This window comes from Chiroxiphia lanceolata, chromosome 5, assembly GCF_009829145.1.
Source record: "Chiroxiphia lanceolata isolate bChiLan1 chromosome 5, bChiLan1.pri, whole genome shotgun sequence".
Lineage (NCBI taxonomy): Eukaryota > Metazoa > Chordata > Aves > Passeriformes > Pipridae > Chiroxiphia > Chiroxiphia lanceolata.
The window spans coordinates 63,109,353-63,128,769 of NC_045641.1; the positions used below are offsets into that span (position 1 = coordinate 63,109,353).

At 42.3% G+C, this 19,417-nt stretch overlaps 1 protein-coding gene across 3 annotated transcripts in view; it reads left to right on the top strand.

Annotated features, from left to right (window-relative positions):
* The window catches only part of BCL2L13 (BCL2 like 13), a 41,963-nt gene that overhangs the window by 15,033 nt on the left and 7,513 nt on the right, over positions 1–19,417 (top strand). For all 3 annotated transcript variants that reach the window (XM_032687667.1, XM_032687668.1, XM_032687670.1), the window contains 3 exons: positions 264–420; positions 3,545–3,614; positions 8,743–8,886. In XM_032687667.1, the coding sequence (XP_032543558.1) occupies positions 264–420; positions 3,545–3,614; positions 8,743–8,886 (371 nt within the window). The remainder of the gene's footprint in view (positions 1–263; positions 421–3,544; positions 3,615–8,742; positions 8,887–19,417) is intronic.

The following is a 19,417-nucleotide window of genomic DNA, read 5'->3' on the forward strand; positions in this document are numbered from 1 at the left end:
TGGGATGCAGTTGTGAAATAAGAGCTGGAGGGGAAATGCAGCTCAGAGTCATCTGGGGCTCGTAAGTACCACTTTCAGAATGTATTTGGATGTTGTTTTATGATCATGTGTTTATGATTTGTTCATAACATGCTTTGACTATAGAGCTGTGATTTCTTCATTCCTCATGTAAACTGTGTTAACTGCTGGGATAAGAAATCCGAGACTGTTGATGTTCTTATAGGAATCTATTTAATTTTATTTTGTATGCTCGTTTCTCTCAGCATTTACCACTACAGGATTTGACTGCCACACTTCCCCAGTGTTCAGCCCTGCCAATCCAGAGAGCTCAATAGAAGACTGCCTGGCTCATCTGGGGGAGAAAGTGTCCCAGGAGTTGAAGGAACACCTGCACAAAGCACTGCAGACCTTGCTTAGCAAGTGAGTTTCCATTTGCTTTTCCCAAGGGAAGGTGTTTCCTTTCACACTGTGACTGCTGTTGAAATGCTGAAGATGGAACTGCATCTTTTTCAATGTTCCTTTATCTGGCTGAGGGGTTTTTTAGTGTTGTAATGTGCAAATACTTTGTGGTATTCGGCCTTTGCAGTAATGTAAATTCTAAAATCTTTCTAAGCTTATTTCATTGAACTTCTGAGGCTGCTTCAGGCAGTTTGAGGTGCTGGTGGAACTGGCAGCTGCCACTGCCATTGCCAATTAATTTCATGAATCTGGGCTGTAGCCAGATTAACTTCTTTTACCTTATAGTTGAGTGGAGCTGAGGGTTGGTTTGTAGTCTGGCTCCTGATGAGTGGGAGAGTTTGCCTCAAAGGGTGGTGGTTAAATGCTTTGTGACCACCCTTCAGGTACACATCTGGAGCAGATGTGGGCCCCTGGGCTAACCTTGGTGCCTCAAGAGCTGTGCTGCCAGTTTAAGCCTGTTGTTTAAACAGCACATTGTACTTGGCATGCTAATATCTTGATTAATGTCTTTTGAAAATGGGTAAAATTGTTGTGGTTGCTTGGTTTTCTGTTATAAATTACCAGCCTGAATTTAATGGATCCACATTGACTACTTGAGGCTTTTCTGAGTGACCTCCAAAATGTGTTTGTAGAGAGCTGGAGTTGGAAGGTGCTGCTGTAGGGATGGTTACATAAATGCAGTTGTGAAGGCAACATTAGCAAACAGCTCTCTGAGCCTGTGTTTTGTGGATTGGTTAAAATAATGTGGCTCAAAAGAGGCTGAGAATCTCCAGTGCTACTTTTTATAAGATTTTGTGTAGCTGTTCATGAACTGTTGGAACAAAAAGGTGCTGGAAGCCTAGAAATCAACATCTGGTGTAAACTTTGTTGCATGAGGTGTAAGTCTTCCATATATATGTTGGAGAGGCATCTCATGCCCTCATGAAGGTAATACCCTTCATGGCAGACTTCTGGAAGATGCAGATTTGGAATTCATTCCATCTGCACAAAGGAAACACCCTTTTACTGAAGGTGACTGAGCACTGGCACAGATTGCCCAGAGGGGTTGTAGAGTCTCCATACTTGGAGATTTTCAAAAGCTGTCCTGGGCAGCGTGCACTAGGAGACCCTAATAGAGCAAGGAGGTTGGACAGGATGTTCTCCAGGGTCTCTTCCCACATCAGCCATTCTGTGATTCCTTAACTAGCCCATATATTCCTTAACTAGCTCCCTAGCTGACAAGTAGGGGTTGACTTTTTATGACCGATATAATTTAAAACTGACTGTTCAAAGTCAGGTAGGATGGGGCTTTGGGCAGCCTGATGTAGTGAAAGATGTCCCTGCCATTGATCTTTAGAGGTCACTTCCAACCCAAACCATCCTGTGATTCTATGACCCTGATCTGGAGTTCACACCAAAGGTGCCATGTGACATCTGACCAGAGAGATGAAGATGGTTGTCTCTTTTTCCATGAGTCATCCAAGGGAGAAGTGCACTCTGTCTTAAGTGGCAAAAGATAGGCCAGTGTGTTCCTCTAGAAATGGCAGCAGCTAATCTGCCTTTACAAGCCAGGCATTAGTCCCACGTGGCCTTAAAAACTTGTACTTACTGTCTTCTGAAGAGCTGAGATCCTGAAAAATACCTCACTAACACACTGAAAAACCAGACTGGCAAGGTCTTGGAGTGGTGGAGCAGGAAGTCTTGCAACCCATCCTTTTTCTGTATCTAAAATGTTACATTGGATTAACAGCATTTTAAGTTTAAGCATCTTAAAGGTTATTGATAGTTGGCTGATTGACTGACATTGAGGGGTCATAAGCACTCTAGGTTGATTCTTTTTGGAAAGTTCCTGAGAGGAGGTCTTTGAAAATTAAGGATTTCTGGCTTGTTGGTAACCTGATGTTCTAGGCTTCTTATGTTTTCTGTGGGAAAATGTTTGCATTCTAAGTAATTTTTTCTTTATATATGTACAAATATATAAAGTCTGAAATGCCAGTGAAACTATGTGGCCTTTTTCTAAGGCAAAGTAGAGCTACTGTTTAATCTCCCGAGAATATCCTTCCTGCAGCTGTTCTTGCTCTTCTCATCCCACTGATTGATCTGGATTTGTGTTGTAAAGAACTAACATACCAAGGAAGTTAAGAGAATGCACTTAAAATGACAAACCCAAATTATGTTTTCCCCACTGTGCTTTAACTCTGTTCTTTTACCCACGTTTGCCACAGTAGTGCTGTTCGATGCAATACATATTTATTTCACTTGTATTTTCCTGCTCTCTAACATGCATATGAACAAGTTATTAGGGTTCAGCAGGCTGCTAGATCATGACACATTCAATAAGGAGTTTTCTTGTCCAATGCCAGTTAACACTATTTCCCTTAAACTAAAGTCTGAACTTGCCTTTTGTAATGATCTGGCTGCTTTTGAAGCAGTGCATCACTTGGCAGACAGCCTTTATTGTTACTGGTTCTGTATCAGTTGCTGTATGATCTTGGAGGAAAGAATATGGAAGAGTGGAATTCCATCATCCCGACTCAGAGAAGTAGAGAGGTGATAAATCTAGAATGGAGGTATCTACTGAAATATGAAGGGTTTTTTTATGATCAGAAGTACTGTTTCTTGCAAATAAAGGCTTCAACTCTAACATAATGTTAATGCAGCCAAGCACTCTGTGTTGGTTCATAGCCCATATTGTTTATAAAATTTTTACTCTTCATTGGCCTCTAGCTCACATATGAATTTCTTAGTGGAATTTTTTATTTTTAAAGCCTTAGACTGTAAAAAAAATTATATTCAAGAGCTTAGAAATTTTGTAGCATATCAGAGAGCCTACTTATCTAAGGTCTTTTAAGTTGTAGAGTATCACATTGTTACAAAATTTACTTAATCAGTTAAACAAAACTGTGTAACTGGGAGAAGGTGATGCCTTCCTGACCCCGTCTGGTGCTGGTGTTTTATGTCCTGAAACACAAGACTTGTTAGCTCTGGAAAATTGTTTGCTGTGATGCATGTGAAAATGTTTTGTTCTCTGGAAACTGAGAATTTTATTTTATTCTTGTTCTTTTGTTTCCTTTTATAACTTTCAGTGTTGGTTTAACTTCTGCAGGCCGGTGACATATCAAGAATATCGAGAGCGCACACAAGAGGCAGCTGCTCATGCCAGTGGATGGAACAAGGTACCAGATAAATGACTTTAACTTGGATATGTCTCATATCTTTTTTGATGTCCATAATGGTTTTATGAGGTACAGCTGTGCTTCACAGAGGGCCAGGAATAGAAAGAACCCACTTGGTTTTAGTGTGAAATAAATGGCACTCTCGGAACGTGCACATACTGAGTAGTTCTTAGATAATTGAGTCAGAAGTTATAGAATGTAAGTATTAGGTCAGTCTTCCTCTATTATAGCAAAATGTAAAGTTAGAGATGTTGATTGACTTTTTTTCTTTAATAATCATTAAACATTTTTAAATTCCCAAGAGACGTTTATTTCCGTAGCAGTTTCATAATGGAATCTGATACAGATGTTTTCATAATACTTCTCTACTTTTTTTCTGTTCCCATGTCAGGTTTAAAATACATGTAAAAAAGTGTGCTGAACATGGTGAAAATAAAAATTGACAGTATCTTCATGATATTTAAATTGTTCATAAAACATAAGCATAGTGTGCCTACCTGGATTCCAGAGTAGTTGTCTCAAATGATACGAAACTTCCTTTTAAAGCAGTATGCAAACCTGCAAATGAACTGAACCTTCCCTCTTTAAAACAAAATGCAAATCTGTAAATGAACTATCTTTGTAATACTTTTAATGTAGAATGAGTAGAATTACTCTTCTCAGATTCATCTTTCATCAATCATTCAAATTCATCTTCTTAATCATTCTCTGATAGGTTCAGTGGGCATCAGAAAAAGAATGAAATGAAATAACTATTTGCAAATTTAATCACAATTTGACTGTTAAAATTCAGTCTTAAATTTAAAATAGAACAAGAAATCTTTTCCCTCTTTATATTTTTTTTCCAGAAATACTTTTCCTTGACTAGATTTCCCTGCTTACTTCAGAAACTAACCAAGGGTGTGGGCACTTGTAAAGCAGTTTGTTTAAACATTGCATGACAAGTTACTGCCCATGGCTCCAGCAATTATAATTGCTTTATGTGTGTGCTCTTTCAATTTGTCCTCTTGTGATTCACAGCATTTTAGTTTAAACAACCATGAAATCTGATTATCAAGAAGGTGGCTTAAGCTAGCACATTTTACTTTTCAGTTGGTGAAAACTAAAACCAAGCAGAAAACCAGTCATTGTGGCTCAGCTGGCAAGGGAGGAGATGGATGGGGCTTGTCAGTGCCCTGGTGCCTCTCAGTCTGCTTTTGGAACCCATCTCTTGAAGATACAGCCCTGGGGAGGTGGAATGGCTGTTTTGGGGGGGTTATGATTCAGCCTCCATTGTGCTACACTTGTGCAGCCCCTGGGGGTGGTGGATTTTGGTCCCCATCACCTTGTGGTTGCCATCAGCTTTGCTTCCCTGTAACATTTGCTGCTACAAAACTTATAGTCCAGAAGCAAACCAGAATGGAAATTTTGTAGACTAGCACAGCATCTGTTGGTATTGTTTTCATGGTAGCTTGATGCTTCAGGAATGCCCAGCAGTTCCTTTAATAATCCTTGTTTTGAGGAGGTGGAATACATTTGTGTTGGTTTCATTTCCTTTTAAATTCCTTTATCATCTTAATCAGAATTGTGTTTTGCAACAGAAGAGATCTAGATATCTTTCCTCCCATCTCAGCCCAGCCTAATTTTCACTGTAAAGAAGCTGTTAGAAAAATAATTTTAAGAAGCAGTTATAAATAGAGAGAGTGTTAGGTCTAATTAGCAGGCACGTAGCAGCAAAACGAGGCTGTGCTGGCCTCAAGCTTGTGAAAATCTGGAGGATGTATGTTTGGGAGAACTGAAGCTTCCTGCCTTTTATGACTGAATAATAAGAAAACACAACTGGCCTGGCAGAACAGAGTAACAAAGCACTCCCTGTATCCTGTAGTTTCTTGGGTGGAGCAGAAATTGAAGATGCACAGGAGCTGTGGCAGGAGCTGATGGTTTGAAACTGGGGAGGTGTCGTGTTTAGTCATACCAGCTTCCAAAGAATATTCATCATACAAGTGTGAGCAGAAGGATGACACTTGGAAAATATAGATGTTATTTCTTCCCTGTAAAAATATGGATATTTTCCAAAGTGCAGTGGTATGTTTGAACTCCTGAACAGATTTGGTTAACTGACTGGCACATGGGATGTAAAGGGATGGTTGCAGTTACTAAAACATGAATACCCATCTGAATGAGGAAATATTGCAGGGTAAGCTAATACATGAGATCATCAGTTCTTCCACTGACATCCCACAGAAGCAGAGTTTATCCACAGACATTAGAAGTGCTGGTTCTTAGAAAAATAAACCAGGAAAATAATTTTTTCCATGTATTTCTCAGAAATTATGGTGTGAAAATAAAAGGCACACTCTCGGATTCTGTAAAGAGAGTCTTCACTTTCTATTTGAGGTAAAACTCTCATTAAAATAAAACAAAACCAAAGCCACCTAAAACAGGGCAAATTATATTTCTGTAATAAATATAATTTAAAAAATTGAAGTACTCCTCTGCTGAGTTGTTATGCTTTTTGCTTAAAACTGAATATTCTATACATGCTCCAAAATGCATAATCCCACTGTTGTGCATTATATGAAAGGATAACAAGTACTGTTATTGAGAGCCAGTGGAACTGGTGAGTAGGTTAGCAGTCATCTCAGTGCCCCATTCTTATTATTAACAGGGCCAAAGAATAATACAACAAAAATGTAAGAAATAATGAAGAATTAGGTGAATTTTATGTTGAAATAGTCGAAAGGTGCACAGAGCTGCAATAATTTTGGATACAGCTTCTTGAAAGTTTCTGAACTTTCTTTGTAATAATTTTTTTTGCATACATTTGAAGTTGTAATACTGAACTATGGGATTCAAATGGTATCGTTGACACAAATCTTCCATTTACACAATCAAATACCTTCTGATAGTAAAATGGTTTTTTTAATGATTCCCTAGAAGTTTTCTCCTGCCAGCTCCTTTGTGTATATGCTTTTCTTCAGTCATAATATAAATAGCCCTCAGCATTCCTTCCCAGGCATCCTGGTGGAGGGAGTTGCAAAGGCTGTATTTTTACTTTGGTCTAGTTAAACCTCATCACCATTCTCACAGCTACTCTTAAGTACAGAAAGCTGTTGTTAACCTCTGTGGAAGTACTGTGAAGGTAATTTCCTTCATGAATTTAGGGACAGTGTCATGCAAACCTGCTCCAGTTCATCCTGGTCTCAAAGGTAGAAGTGTCAGTAATTTCAGGGGGAAAGGAAAACCAGGTGGTGTTTGTTGGTCTGTGTGGGACTGGTGTTAGAGTTTGAGTTTGGTCCCTCGGTCCTGAGGCTTGCACAGGCTTACTGAGTTTGGGAGGAATGGATGGATTAGGTATTTAAGTTGGCAGAGGAAGAAGGTAAGTCATGTTCAGTATGCCAGTGTTTGAGCTCCCTTCATTTCCCAAGCAGCCTTTTTTTGCCTTTGTTTCTTTTGCCTTCAGCTTACAGTAAATGTCAAATATTTTGAGATCTCAGTGTTCATGCTCTTGTAGAGTTATGTGGGTGTGCCCAAAGCCTCTGAAAGATGCCTACCCTTGACAGCATGCTTTTATTTTGGATCCAAAAAGATTAAAGTTTCTTCTGACATCTCACCTTGACTGGCTCCTTACGTTTGTGCACTGTGAGCTTGCACCTCTTCTGCCTCTGAGTTGAGATCAATTGCAGGAAACTCAAAAAACCCCCCAGACTTTTAAAATTCAAACACCATCTTGCTTTTAAAATTCAAGCACCATGACATTCTTAGTGAAGTGTTGACAGTTACCAGCGTTTACTGTTCGTCACAGAACAGTTCTGTAACCTGTCTGCTGTAGTACAGGACTCTCACATTTGTTAGTCAGCTGGAACATCTGAAATTTATCAGGTAACAGGTATTTTTTAAGTCCTGTCTGGTTTCATTAGTCCACCTCAGTGAGACACCATCATGAATTTAGTACTAATCTCAAACCCGGCCTTACTTTTCCTATTCGTCTTCCTCCAGCTTTTCATCCTAAGGTGTGATTTCAGGGATAGTAGTAGTAATTCAGGATATTTCCAGCAAAGAAAACCAGGCTGAAGGGGGAAGAGATTGGAAAAGGAAGGAGGCATTAGGAGGTGGGAATGAGCAGTAGGAAAGCCTGCACCTCCCTTGTGCAGCTGGGGAACAGCGTTCCTGTCTGCACAGTGAATGGATGTGCAGTGCAGTTGTCACGAACGAGGGGTGGTAAAACTGACAAATATTTTTCTCTCGCATCATAAAAGTGCTTTTTCAGATGCTCGTGACTTCGGTTCATGCCGGTTTCCTGACCTTGGCGAAGCGCTGCGTGTGAACTTTGCCCAGAGGGCCACTTGGGTGCTCTAGGAGAATAAATTTAGAGTTTAAAAGTTCAACTGCTTGTTGTTTAGGCAAACAAAAACATAATTTCAGAAGGAGGTGGCTAGAACTGTATAATATGAAGGAAGTGGGTTCACAGAGTCTTTCATCTTCCAGAGCAATTTGGGTTGAGGCTGAGCATTCAATGAAAGAAAAAACGTTTCTAAAGAGGAATGGGAGTGGGAAATGAGGGAGCAAAATCTGTGTGTTAAATTTGTCATAGTTTGACATGGAGAGGGGTTTATGTTTGTCATTCTAAACATGTCTGTAATGTTATGCTGCTGGGAGGAGATGTTTGTTCCTGTCCCATCTCAAGGTCAAGTGTGAACTTCTAAAGAGAGGTGCAGAGTATGTGTTCAAGAGTGTGTATGAGTTTGCTGCTTAAATACAATCTGGATGCATATCCCTTCAAGCTGTGTTGCATCTTTCCATTTCTGGGATAGAAAGTTCTGGACCTCTTCTGCTTTTCTACCTGAATCCTGTCTTAGGAAAAAAATGGGGCTTAAGAAAGCACTGCAGTCCTGTCCTGTGAAATTCTCTAGTTAAGCTGTGTTATTTTGCATATGAAACTGAGTACTTCTTTTTTAGTGCCTTGTATTGCATATCTGCCTTGTGTCTTCACAGAAATGAAGTGTATTGAAATGTCAGAAATTAAATCCCTGGTATCTTTGGACTTGTAGACTCAGACCTTTTCTGTGGACCGTATGAATTCTGTTCTAGCTACACAGTAGCATTGATGATGCTTTTTACATTTATTCACAATTCTTGTTTTTTGAAGGTCTTGGTGCCCCTGGTGCTGTTACAACAGTTTCTGATGGAGTTAACCAGACGGGGCCAGGAGCCACTGAGTGCCCTTGTGAACTTCGGGGTGACATATCTAGAAGACTATTCTGCAGACTATATCATTCAGCAGGGAGGATGGGTAAGAAGACCATGTTTCATTTTCATACTTTGTCCAAAGTTTCTTTGTGATAAATGTGATAAGAGTCTGAACAGGAGTGAAAGCTGAGGGGTTGCTAGAAGGAATGACTCAGAAAAAGCAAAAAAATAGGAGGAGGTTAGGACCAGAAAGGGATCTCGGGCAGTCATCTGTGTCACTTCTCTGCCCCAAGGCAGAACTGACTTTTACCCATTCATTTCTGATGTTGGCATTAAAGACCTGTGTGATTGGACTCCACAGTTTCCCCAGGCAGTCTGTTCCAGTTCTTTGCATGCCTGGTTTGCTGGATTGCTGTTGCAGTTGAAGAGGTCCTTAGGTGTCAGATAACAATTAGGTTTCATACACGGTGTGTTAAGGTGCTAATTTGTTGCTAATTTATATGGTGAGCTTTTGTGATTGTATGTGCTTTCCTGTTAACATACATGCAGCACTGCACGTGGAAGCAAACACCCCTAGCAAGAGATACTGTGCCCAAGAGGCTCTTCTTTTTAATAGTATCCCCTGGTGACTGCTGGGAATGGTATATGTTTTCTTTTCTCCTCTTAAATTTCAGAGGGGTTTTTTAGCAGATAAGTAATTGGAGAACACTTCATACAGAAATGTCAGTAGGTACTAATTTATTTTTATAATAAGTGTTAAAATACCTCATGCATATTAGACTTTATAGCTGTATAGGAACATGCATAGAATGAGCAATCAGGATTTCTTTGTGCTTCAATTTTCCTTGTAGAAATCTTTAATTCATGGTAACCAATGTTCCTGAGTCATGGCATGCTGAGAAGGTTTCGTTTAAAAATACATCAGAGAGACAGCTCAGAGCCCAGGAGCTGGGTCTTGAAGGCTGAGCCTTAAGATTATTGGGTTTGGGAGGGATGCCAGATTTGAATGGAATTAATCTGGGATTTGTGAAATGGCTCCAGCAAGTTGATTTATTCTAAAAAGAAAAGCTGTTCAGGAAAACCCAGTGATAAAAAAAGCACTAGTAGGAAAAATCTCATTCAGAAGCTTCTCACATTTCAAGAGTGTACCTGAGCTTTTTTTTTTAAGACTAGTTCTTTCCAGAATTTCTGCACATCTGCACCTTCTTTATCTGTTCCCTTCCTGGCAGTGGTGGATAATAGTTTTCAAGGCCTTTGGGAGGGATTGTTTGTCTTTAATGGAGAGAAGCACTAACAGCACTCAGCCAAATGACCTCAGGTTGTTTGATAAATGCACTCACATTTCAAAGTATTTTCATCCCAGGGCAGGTCCTTACTTGCAGCTTTAAGACCGATCAGTGTTGGTGCCGTTTTGCTTTCCTGCCTCGTTTTTTAACCCCAGAAAGGGCTGTGGTCTGTTCTCCAGCCTCTTTTAGAGGCCTGCTGTAAACACACTTAATGCAGCGCAAAGCCTCTGAAAACGAGCAGCTTTCCAGCACGGCCTCCAAGGGAGGGGGCTGTGCTTTGTGTCTGTGTGACTGTGCATGTGTGTGCAGAGCCGAGCCCGTCTGTGTCCGTCCAGCCAGCCATGAAATCACACTGACACGAGCGGGGCAGCAAACGAGCCAGAGCTATTTTTGAAACAGCACAAGAGGCGAGGAAAGAGACAAGGTGATGAAAATCCTTTCCAGATGAATTAATGTAGCTGCACTAACCTTTTGTGAGTTGCTCTGGGCATAGGGCTGGGGACCCACCGGGCATGTGACTTTATGCGGAGGAAGGGGAATATGTGGTTTTACTGTATTTTTTTTTTTTTCCTCCCTAAGCAAAATGTTCATCTTTACCAAGCTGCATGATTCTCAGTGTGTTCCGAGCCCATGGGATGGTGGTTGGGGATGGCAGTGCTGGGAGCAGGGCGTGGGGCTGAGGTGGGAGAGGCTGTGTTTCTGAGAAGGGCCGGGAACAGCCGCTGCCATGGAAGTGTTTGCATTTTTTAAGATAAGCATCTGCCACTGGGGCTCTGTGTGCAGGATCAAGTTGTCAGTAATAATCTGCTAGAGCCATAAGGGCAGCGTAGAAACCTGGGAGTCTCCAGTGACTCGTGTTGCTGTGACAGTAACAGGGTCAATTTTTGTGTTATTTTGGAGCGGGTGAAGATAGACCTTTCCTGCAGCTGCTAAGAGCTTGCTTAAAACTGAGAAGATGCCAGAATAGCCTCTCTGGTTTTTTGTGGGCCAGGAGCAGAGGAGAACTTCACAGGAGTCAGCTTTTCAGGGGCAGACCTGAAAAACTCTGTGGTGTCTCTGGTGCTATCTCTTCCCTTGGCACCACATGATTTGGGATCTTCCTCAGTTTTTGGATTGAAGTCAGCCTTTTCCAGGAGGGAAGTAACCAGTCAAAGGTAAGGGGTCAGCTGAGCCTTTCCTGTGCCCCACTGTGGATCTGGGGAGTCAAAATTTTACAGAGCTGTGTCATGAGCTTTCTGCATCCTGCTGTGCAGCCAGGATGTAGCTGGAAGAGCTCCCAGTGTTCTGCATGTGTGCAAGGCTTGAGGGTTCCTTTATGAGCTCAGGAGACTTGTTGGTCTGGGAAAGCATCTGATTGAGGAAGGTGGACAGTTAACTAGAAGCAAAATTGCTGGCTCAAGGGAGTTAAGATTTATAAATTGGATAGCTATGCAGCAGATTTCGAGAAGTCAACGTGGCTTGTAGGGAATGGGAGATTTGAGATATGAGAGGATGAGAAGTTATGTTTTGATTTATTTCATGGCAGTCCTGCAGAGATATGGTTACGAGATGATGTGCTGAAGAAATGAGTGTTCCCCTCCCATTCTTCCTTCAGGCACTGAAATTGTGATTCAGAAAACTTCGGGTGGCAGGATGGGACTGGGATGTAATGGTGGGTTGGTTGGTGAGGGAATGGCTGGCATAGTTTTGTGTTCAAGTGCATAGGTATTTCAATGCTGTGATTCTGGCCATTGTGTATCCTGTTCCCCTTCCCCTGGCTCTCTTCCACTTCTTCAGGGTGAAAGTCTTCCAAGTAGGAATGTCTGCAGTGCACTGTATATTGTGTTTGGGTGCAGCTGGCAACGTAAACACGAATGAAGAGATGAAAGGACCACCTCATCTAGTTTACAATCTCTTAGGTTTGCAGGTAGATGCAAATGGATTTTGGAGGACTGTAGGGATGCAAGGAAATCTTGCTTTCTTCTGGACAGCCTCCCTCTTTCGCTAATTGCTGTGATGGGTTTGGCTGCAACTCTTACATTTACCCTGCTTAACTCTTAAATTTTAGTATGATCTCTCTTTTGGAGCAAAAAGTGTACTGGGCATTCCAGGTTCTCCAAATAGGGGACACATTTCTTCCTCCTGACTAATGAGTCAAATGGTCACGCTAAGATCTCCTTCCTTTATCATCTTGAACCATTGCAAAGCAATACCCAGCCTGATTACAAGTAGCTTCGTTCTTCTCTTTCCCAAAAGCAGTGTTAGGGCTCAACAAACTGATATGCAGTGTACATGCTCTCCCCTCCTTTTTTCTCCTCTCCCCTCCCTTTTTTCTCTTCTCCCCACCCCTTTCCTCCTCTCCCCTCCCTTCTCCTCCTCTCCCCTCCCTTTCCTACTCATACCTCCCCTCCCTTTTTGCTCTGTCTGACTTCTCCAGGGCTGAATGCTGCTGCATCAGAAGCGATTCTTGATCTCCTGGAAAGGTGCACAGTAAGGCCAGTCAGTTGGTAAGGATTTTTTTCCTCTTCCTTTTCCACCCCTACTCCCAAAAAATTGATTTCTTCTTGAGTTCTGCGGATCCTGTTTTCATGGTTAGATTTCATATATGTAAGAAATAGCCTGGGAATTTCTGTAAGGAGGAAAAAGTGTAAGATTGCTTGGAAACTAGCTGCCTTTTTTTTCCTCTCAGACTCACATTCCTGTTCCAAGCCCATCTGCTTTTCCCTTGTTTGAAGAGGTGAATTAAGCGCACGCAACTGATGTTTATCGGTGTACAGTTAATAACCTTTCTTCTCTCAGTACCAGCCTGGAACTTCTTGTATTTGTGAAGCTGAAATTGTCTCTACCTTCCCAGGGTTCTTGTCTCACGATGTTCAGACCTGGATTTGTGTTTAACTAGTTCATTGCCCATGTCGAAGAGAGTAAAAGTAAATTTGCTTATAATGTGCACAATGTTTACAGTTTCCTATCTCAGCCTTAGAGGAGCTGTTCTCTCTGTGTTCTCGGTGTTTTGTCTTGGGCTTTGCAGCCAGTGTAAACATTTTCTTTGCTGCTGGTGCTTGAATAATGTGCCTATGAGAGTCTGTTAAACAATCTGGAGGAGAAAGAGTAAAGAGATGCTTGTCATCCCACGGAAGGAGGCAGGCAGTTTGTGCTACCAGAGATGAAAATCTCCTGCAGCAGTCCAGGTGTCTGCCCTGGGAATGACAATGCAGAAATAGAGAGACGTGCTCCACTGGAGGAGAGAGAAGTAAGTTTAATGTGGGAGAGATGCAAGAAAGGACAGTCTAATTAGAGAAGTCCTAAAAAGGAGTTTTCCTTTCAAAATAATTATAATTTCCACTCGTGTCATGGAACACTGCAGTGAAATGTCCACTTTTATTTGTATCTAACTTCTTTGATACAGTAATAGATTTTTTAGGCACTGTGACTGAAGAAGGAAATTAAACAGTAAAGGAGCAACTAGATCTCCTTTTTCTTTTTCCCTCCAACAGCTTCAAGTCTGTCATCTGAAGAAGTGGTCTATAAATAACTGAATTTACCTCAATTTAAACAGATAACACAGAAACCTTAAAGGATGTTGGTTTGGTGCTGACTCTCTGCAGGTTGTAGAGGTTATGCTGGAGGGCAGGGATGGAATAAGATCATTTCTGCAGGCTGTTCTAGCCAAAGCATTCCTTGAAGGGAAGAATGAGAGCAGTGGTTGCAGTACAGGAGTGCTTTGATCTGGTTCACTCAACCTTTTTTTCCTTTTTTTTTTTCCTTAATAAAAAGTGCTGTCCTATTTGTGGACTATTTGTAAGAACTCTGCTCTCTTTGTCTTGGTTCCACCTATCTAACAGTTTCAGAGAGATGGACAGAGAGGCACAGTAAGTGCCTGAGGGCTTTTTCTTACTCTTTTATATTTCAAAATGTGTTGTTCTGGATCTGAGTGTTGTCAGCAGCTCCTTTATAATCCGTTTCTCTGAAGGATTAGCAGGGTAGTGCTGTCAGGTCTGACTTCCAGGAGGGTCTGAAGAGGCACAGTGTACCGGGGCTGTGGATGGAGACATGGAGCAGATGGAACTGCAGCCTGGTCAAACAAGGGTGGGAGTGGAGCTTCCAGACCCTGGTAGCTGTCCCTGGGCACAGCCTTTGCCCGCTCATCCCTCGGCACCAGCACACGACTGCTCCTCTGCCACAGCTAGAAATCCTACAGCAAGTGTGTTCCCAGCTCTGGGGAAGTTTGTTGTTGTGGGAAGTTTGCTTATTTCCCCAGAGGGAGATGTCTTAGGATCCCTGGACACAGGCCAGTTCATCACTCCTTGCCTCTTGTTTTTCGGACAGTAGATTTTAAGCACAAATGCACTTGATGGGTTCCTGGTGTTCATTGCTGTGACACTGATGGTGTGAGGAAAGTGGCCATAGAGTCATAGAATATCCTGAGTTGGAAGGGACCTACAAGGATCATCGAGTCCAGGTCCTGGCCCTGAATCACACCATGTGCCTGAGAACATTGTCCAAATGGTTCTTGAACTTCATTTCTCTCTGTGATGGGTTATGTTACAAGATAGTCAGTACCCTCAACTAAGAAACTTCCTAGCTGAGTTGAGTGGTTTGAATTTTTTATCGTAGCCAGAACTGCTCTCCTGGGACTGTTCTGCCAGTATTTCCTCCTGCACCTCAAGACGCTCTTTTTGTCAGGGATTTTATGTGGGTCTGTTTAGTTTCATGTTGAGGGATTGAAGCCCAGGGAACGTGTTTATTTTTCCCCCTGGTCACACTTTGATCTGTATACAGAATTTTTGCCCGTGCTGGACAAAATCAGGATCTGGGGTGTGCGTGTGGCTTGCTGGGCTTTGTGGTTTTTTTGGGTGGGCTCTTCTGTGTCTTCAGAAATGGGTTTTGTGTGAGTTGCCTGTCCACATAATTCCTCGTTTATATTTTAAGAACTGAACCAGAGAGACCAGTTGAACTTTTAAGAACACTTAAAACCAAACCTTAGAAGCAGCTTCCACAGCATTTAGACACAGTTGGTTTGCATTTTCCTGGTCTTTGGTGTTTACAGGGGAGGGCATTCAAAGTCTTCTCAAAGAGGCAGTAAATGCTCTGTTGGACACCTTGATGTGGATCTCTTTCTGTTCACTATTTAATAATATCTCCATTATAGATGCAGTGTGTGCTACTACTCCTACTCTTTTCATAGAGAAAAAAAGTTGCTTTTGTCTTTGAGACATTCAGAATTTGGATGCAAATATTGCTTTGCACCAGGAGCAGGTTTACATAAATCAGGCTGAAATTATTATTTTGCTAAATAAGGATTTTTTTGCTTATGTGTAGTTAAAGTTTTTGCTGTATAGCAAATATAACTACTATAGTTAATAAGTCAGTTTGTTTGTATACCCTTAACAACCTATTAGAGTACTTTGAGAAATAATATTAGTCATCATAAGAGTCAGTTTCCAAGTCGTGGTTTGGGGTTTTTTTTTGTTACATTTGCTGTCTTTAAGTCATAATTGAAACTTGACAGGTGTTTTTTAAGGAGCAGTTCTGTACTGTATGTCCAAGACTGGTAGTGTTCTGAATCCACGGCTGAGAGTGATTTTCAGCAAAGTTCAGGTTCCTGGCACTGGCAGGACTACAGCTAAATCCAGACTGATGGATTCTGCTTGTTGGAGGAGCTTTCAGATGTGTTTTTGTTATCTTGTTACCAGTTTAGAGTAGTCCAGTGTAGCTCACCCTGTAGCATGGTGGCTACAGCCTGTCCTGAGGGTGAGCCTGCCACAATTGTTAGAGTGCTTTCTGTCACTTGGCCAAATACTTTCTGCAAGTCAGACCCCATGGGCTGAGGACAGTGGGGTCTGACTGCAGTAGCTCTGTTCTTTAGGTCTGCAGATGCCACCTCCACAGAATTGTTCATCTTTTCCTCAGGCCTGCCTCATGGGCTGTGAACCATTCTGGTTATGTTCTAGCCAAGAAAGGAAATATGCAGTTCTCCTTCTCCTCCTCACAACCTGTGCCCACTCTTCCCTCAAGTGGCAGTGGCTGGGATCAGGAGTGGCAGGATGCTGTGGTGAGGGGCTTACCCACGTTTCTCTACCACACCTGATGTGGTTCTCTAAGTGTGCTGGATGAGTTTGTAAGTCTCCCGTGGCAAATTTGAAAAAGAGCAACTCTGATCTTTCTGGTTTGAAGCAGTAGACTGTCTATTTACAATAAACAAAGCAGATAAAGAAATGCTTACATACATTCGTACTTACTATTAAATCTAAAGTGTAGGGCTTATATAAGGCCTCAAGTTATTAAAAATCCTTCCACATGTTACATCCTGTCCTGAAATAATCTGCCTGTTGGGGCTTTGCTTCTGGGTCACATCTGTAGATGAATCAAGAGAATTGTCCTGAATGTCATTCAGTTTTTATTGCAGTTGCTTTAAAAGGGAAAAAAAAAAACCACCAGGAAGTGCAAACCTCAACTGAACTGGCACAAAATCCTGGCTTTATCCGCTTGACTTTATGTATTAAATCTTAATTCAGCTCAAGAAATATTAATCACATATCCTAAATAATGCCTATTACTGTCTGGCTTTTCAATTAAAGCTTCGTAAGCTTTTAACGAAAAAAGCGGTGGAATTACCCACTGCCACTCGGGGTGTTCAGCTCTCCCCCAGCTTTGCCAACCGTGGCTTCAGGCTTGGAGAGTTGTGTCCCCGAGGCACTGACACGAAAGTTAAATTGTCTGTAAAGACAGAAAGGAATCAGCCAGGCTGCATAAGGCTCTGATTTATAGGGAGCCAGCGGCTGATAACTCTTTTGAGGTCAGCGCAGCGCAGCCTGCGTGAGAAGAGGAACAATAACACTCTTGAGCCCCTTTGGCCCTCCTCCCTTCTGCTGAAGGCAGGATGTGTGTGTGGTGTTGGTACATGTATTAATGAAGTATTTGAAATGATGAGGATTGCCCATGTTTCTTGTAGTACCCTCCCTTCATTTCCTTACGCTCTCCAAAACAGTTTATCCTGCATAGTACCCTCAGGATATGCCCAGATCTTACTTGTATTTTGTGAGAAGTGTGTCTCCAGTGAAAGTGCTCCAGTAAAGCACATTTTAAAAATGCCTTGATAGGTGGGAATAACCAGAATAACTAATGCCCAGTCCTTGTACACCAGTGTTGCCTCCCCATCTGTTTGTCAGCTTGCTGAGGATCTGGCATCGTGTCATACTGAGCAAAGGTATTTTCTGGGCCTGGGCAGCTACTGGTCCACGTTACAGCTGTGGTGGTACCTTATGTACCACATGTAGGTGGAACTACTTGTTCTTTTTTTATCATGGGCAAATTGTCTGTGGGTTTCCTTTGATTTTCCTTATGACAGGGAAGGGACTAGTGAAGAGTGGTGGATCAGGAAGAGAGCAGAAGCAGAGGCTAAAGGAATAAGTACGTATTAAGAAGCATCAGGATGGCTTAAATTTCACGGCAGTCTCTGTACCCGACTGTCCCCGTTGGCTACAGGTGGCTCCATCCTCCCCTCCGTGGGCTGCTGAGTCACGGCTCAAAGCCTCTGGGCTTTCTCCAGTGTACAGGGTGCTACTGCAGGGGAATTCAGGCTGTCTGAGTATGGCCCTGTGTGATGCTTCTTTTAGTTCATTATGGAGGTTTGCTGCAATTGCCAGGGCTCACAGACCCGCAGCAGCACAGTGTGGTTTTGGAATATTTTTGTATATGCCTCTTGTTGAGTGGGTCACAGCAGCATGGGCACACTCCCAGGGCAGTGCCAAGATAACCTGCTGTTGTCAGGGCTGGGTGTCCCTGTTCTTTTTGCTAACATCAGATCACAGCTGTGGCCTAGTGATGTGCTGTGGAGGGGAAATCATTCTGACTTGTGGAAAGGTAGAGCTGAGCAGGGAGAAGGGTAGTACAGAGGTTCATGAGATTGCAGGTTTCACCCCTAATTATTTTGTTGTTTAATTGCCACTCTTAAGAGTCTGTGTCACTTGTGGAAATAAAAAATCTGTTATAATCGGAGGTGTCTGGTACTGGCTTATATTCCAGTGAGAGTATTTCCTACTTAATCAACATCCAGAGCAAACCCCGATGGTGAAAGGAGTGAGTGTACAGTCTCAGAGTGGGCAGCAAGCTGCCTCTCCATCCTCAGCACAGGGTGGTGGGAGCTGATGACAGTGACTGACTCCCTGCTGTGCTGCTCTCCAGTGTCTGCTGGAGCAGGACAGGGCAGTGCTGCTGTGGAGTCCTGTCCTCCCACACTGCACAGCAGCCCCGGCCCACACGGCTCAGGGCTCTTTGGATCCAGTAACCTCTGCCTTTACTTCAGTTTCTTGGCTTTTCTTTTCCACTGCCCTTCCTTTGCAATGCTGGTTGTTTCCTCCTGGGTGTCGAGCTCCATTTTGTTTTAATGGCCTGAGCTGCATTTAAAAAAAATTAGTTGTTCTAGTGAAACATGACTTTCAAGAGGGTACCAGAGTCCTGAACTGTCGGTCACTGCTCACAGAGCAGAACTTGCTTTGGGTTTGTTGGCGTGTGGGTGGTGTCTGAAATTTTCACTAAGGTAATACTTTATTAGTTTTTATTTCATTCTGAATTAAGACTTTGTGGAGATCCTTAAGCAGTTAATGAACAGCTTAATCACCTTTAACCCTTTCCCTGAGGAACTCTGTGCTTCGTTTCTCTTTAGAGTTTCTGAACATGTTACCGAGCTGGATGATGTTTCCCACATCCAACCAATTTAAAGGCATTTATGAAGAAAAATTCCTTTTCAAACTGTTCTTCAGTATTCCTTTGTCCATGTCCAAATATATTCTGAAATTCCATGGGCTGAGGAGATTTACATCCCACCCCCTGCTTCATGTGTTCTGATCATAGCTCCTGCCAGTGACCAACAGTGTTTGTGCTGCCTCTCCTGTGTCTGCCAACTCACTTTTTGGGATTTTGGTGGGGTTTTTTTGTCTGTGTGGACATCCTTCCCCGTTCTAGGGCAGTGAGGAGTTGCAGTGTGTCTTGTGTCTCTGTGGAGAGGAGTGGGAAACAGTAGGTAGGAGACTGGAGCACAGTCAACCCCCAAATGCACTGGTGTTGGAAAGGTTTAAAAAAGAGGGACAACAGCTTGGAATGCTTTAGAACTATTGTGTGTAGAAGGGAGCAGAAAGAAAGAGAATGAATGGAATTTTTTTCTTCATGTTATGATGGAATGTACCGGAAAGCTTGATAATTGAACAAGGAATTTGCACAGAAGAGGCTCCCAGCACTGCAGTACTTTGTAGAATGTTCAAATATTTTTGTTATGAGTGAGAAAGTTATTGGATCTCTGTTAATGGTTTCACAGACTTCTGTTATGTGGCATAGCAAACTTTGGGGTTCCTCTCTGTCCCATCTCTTTGT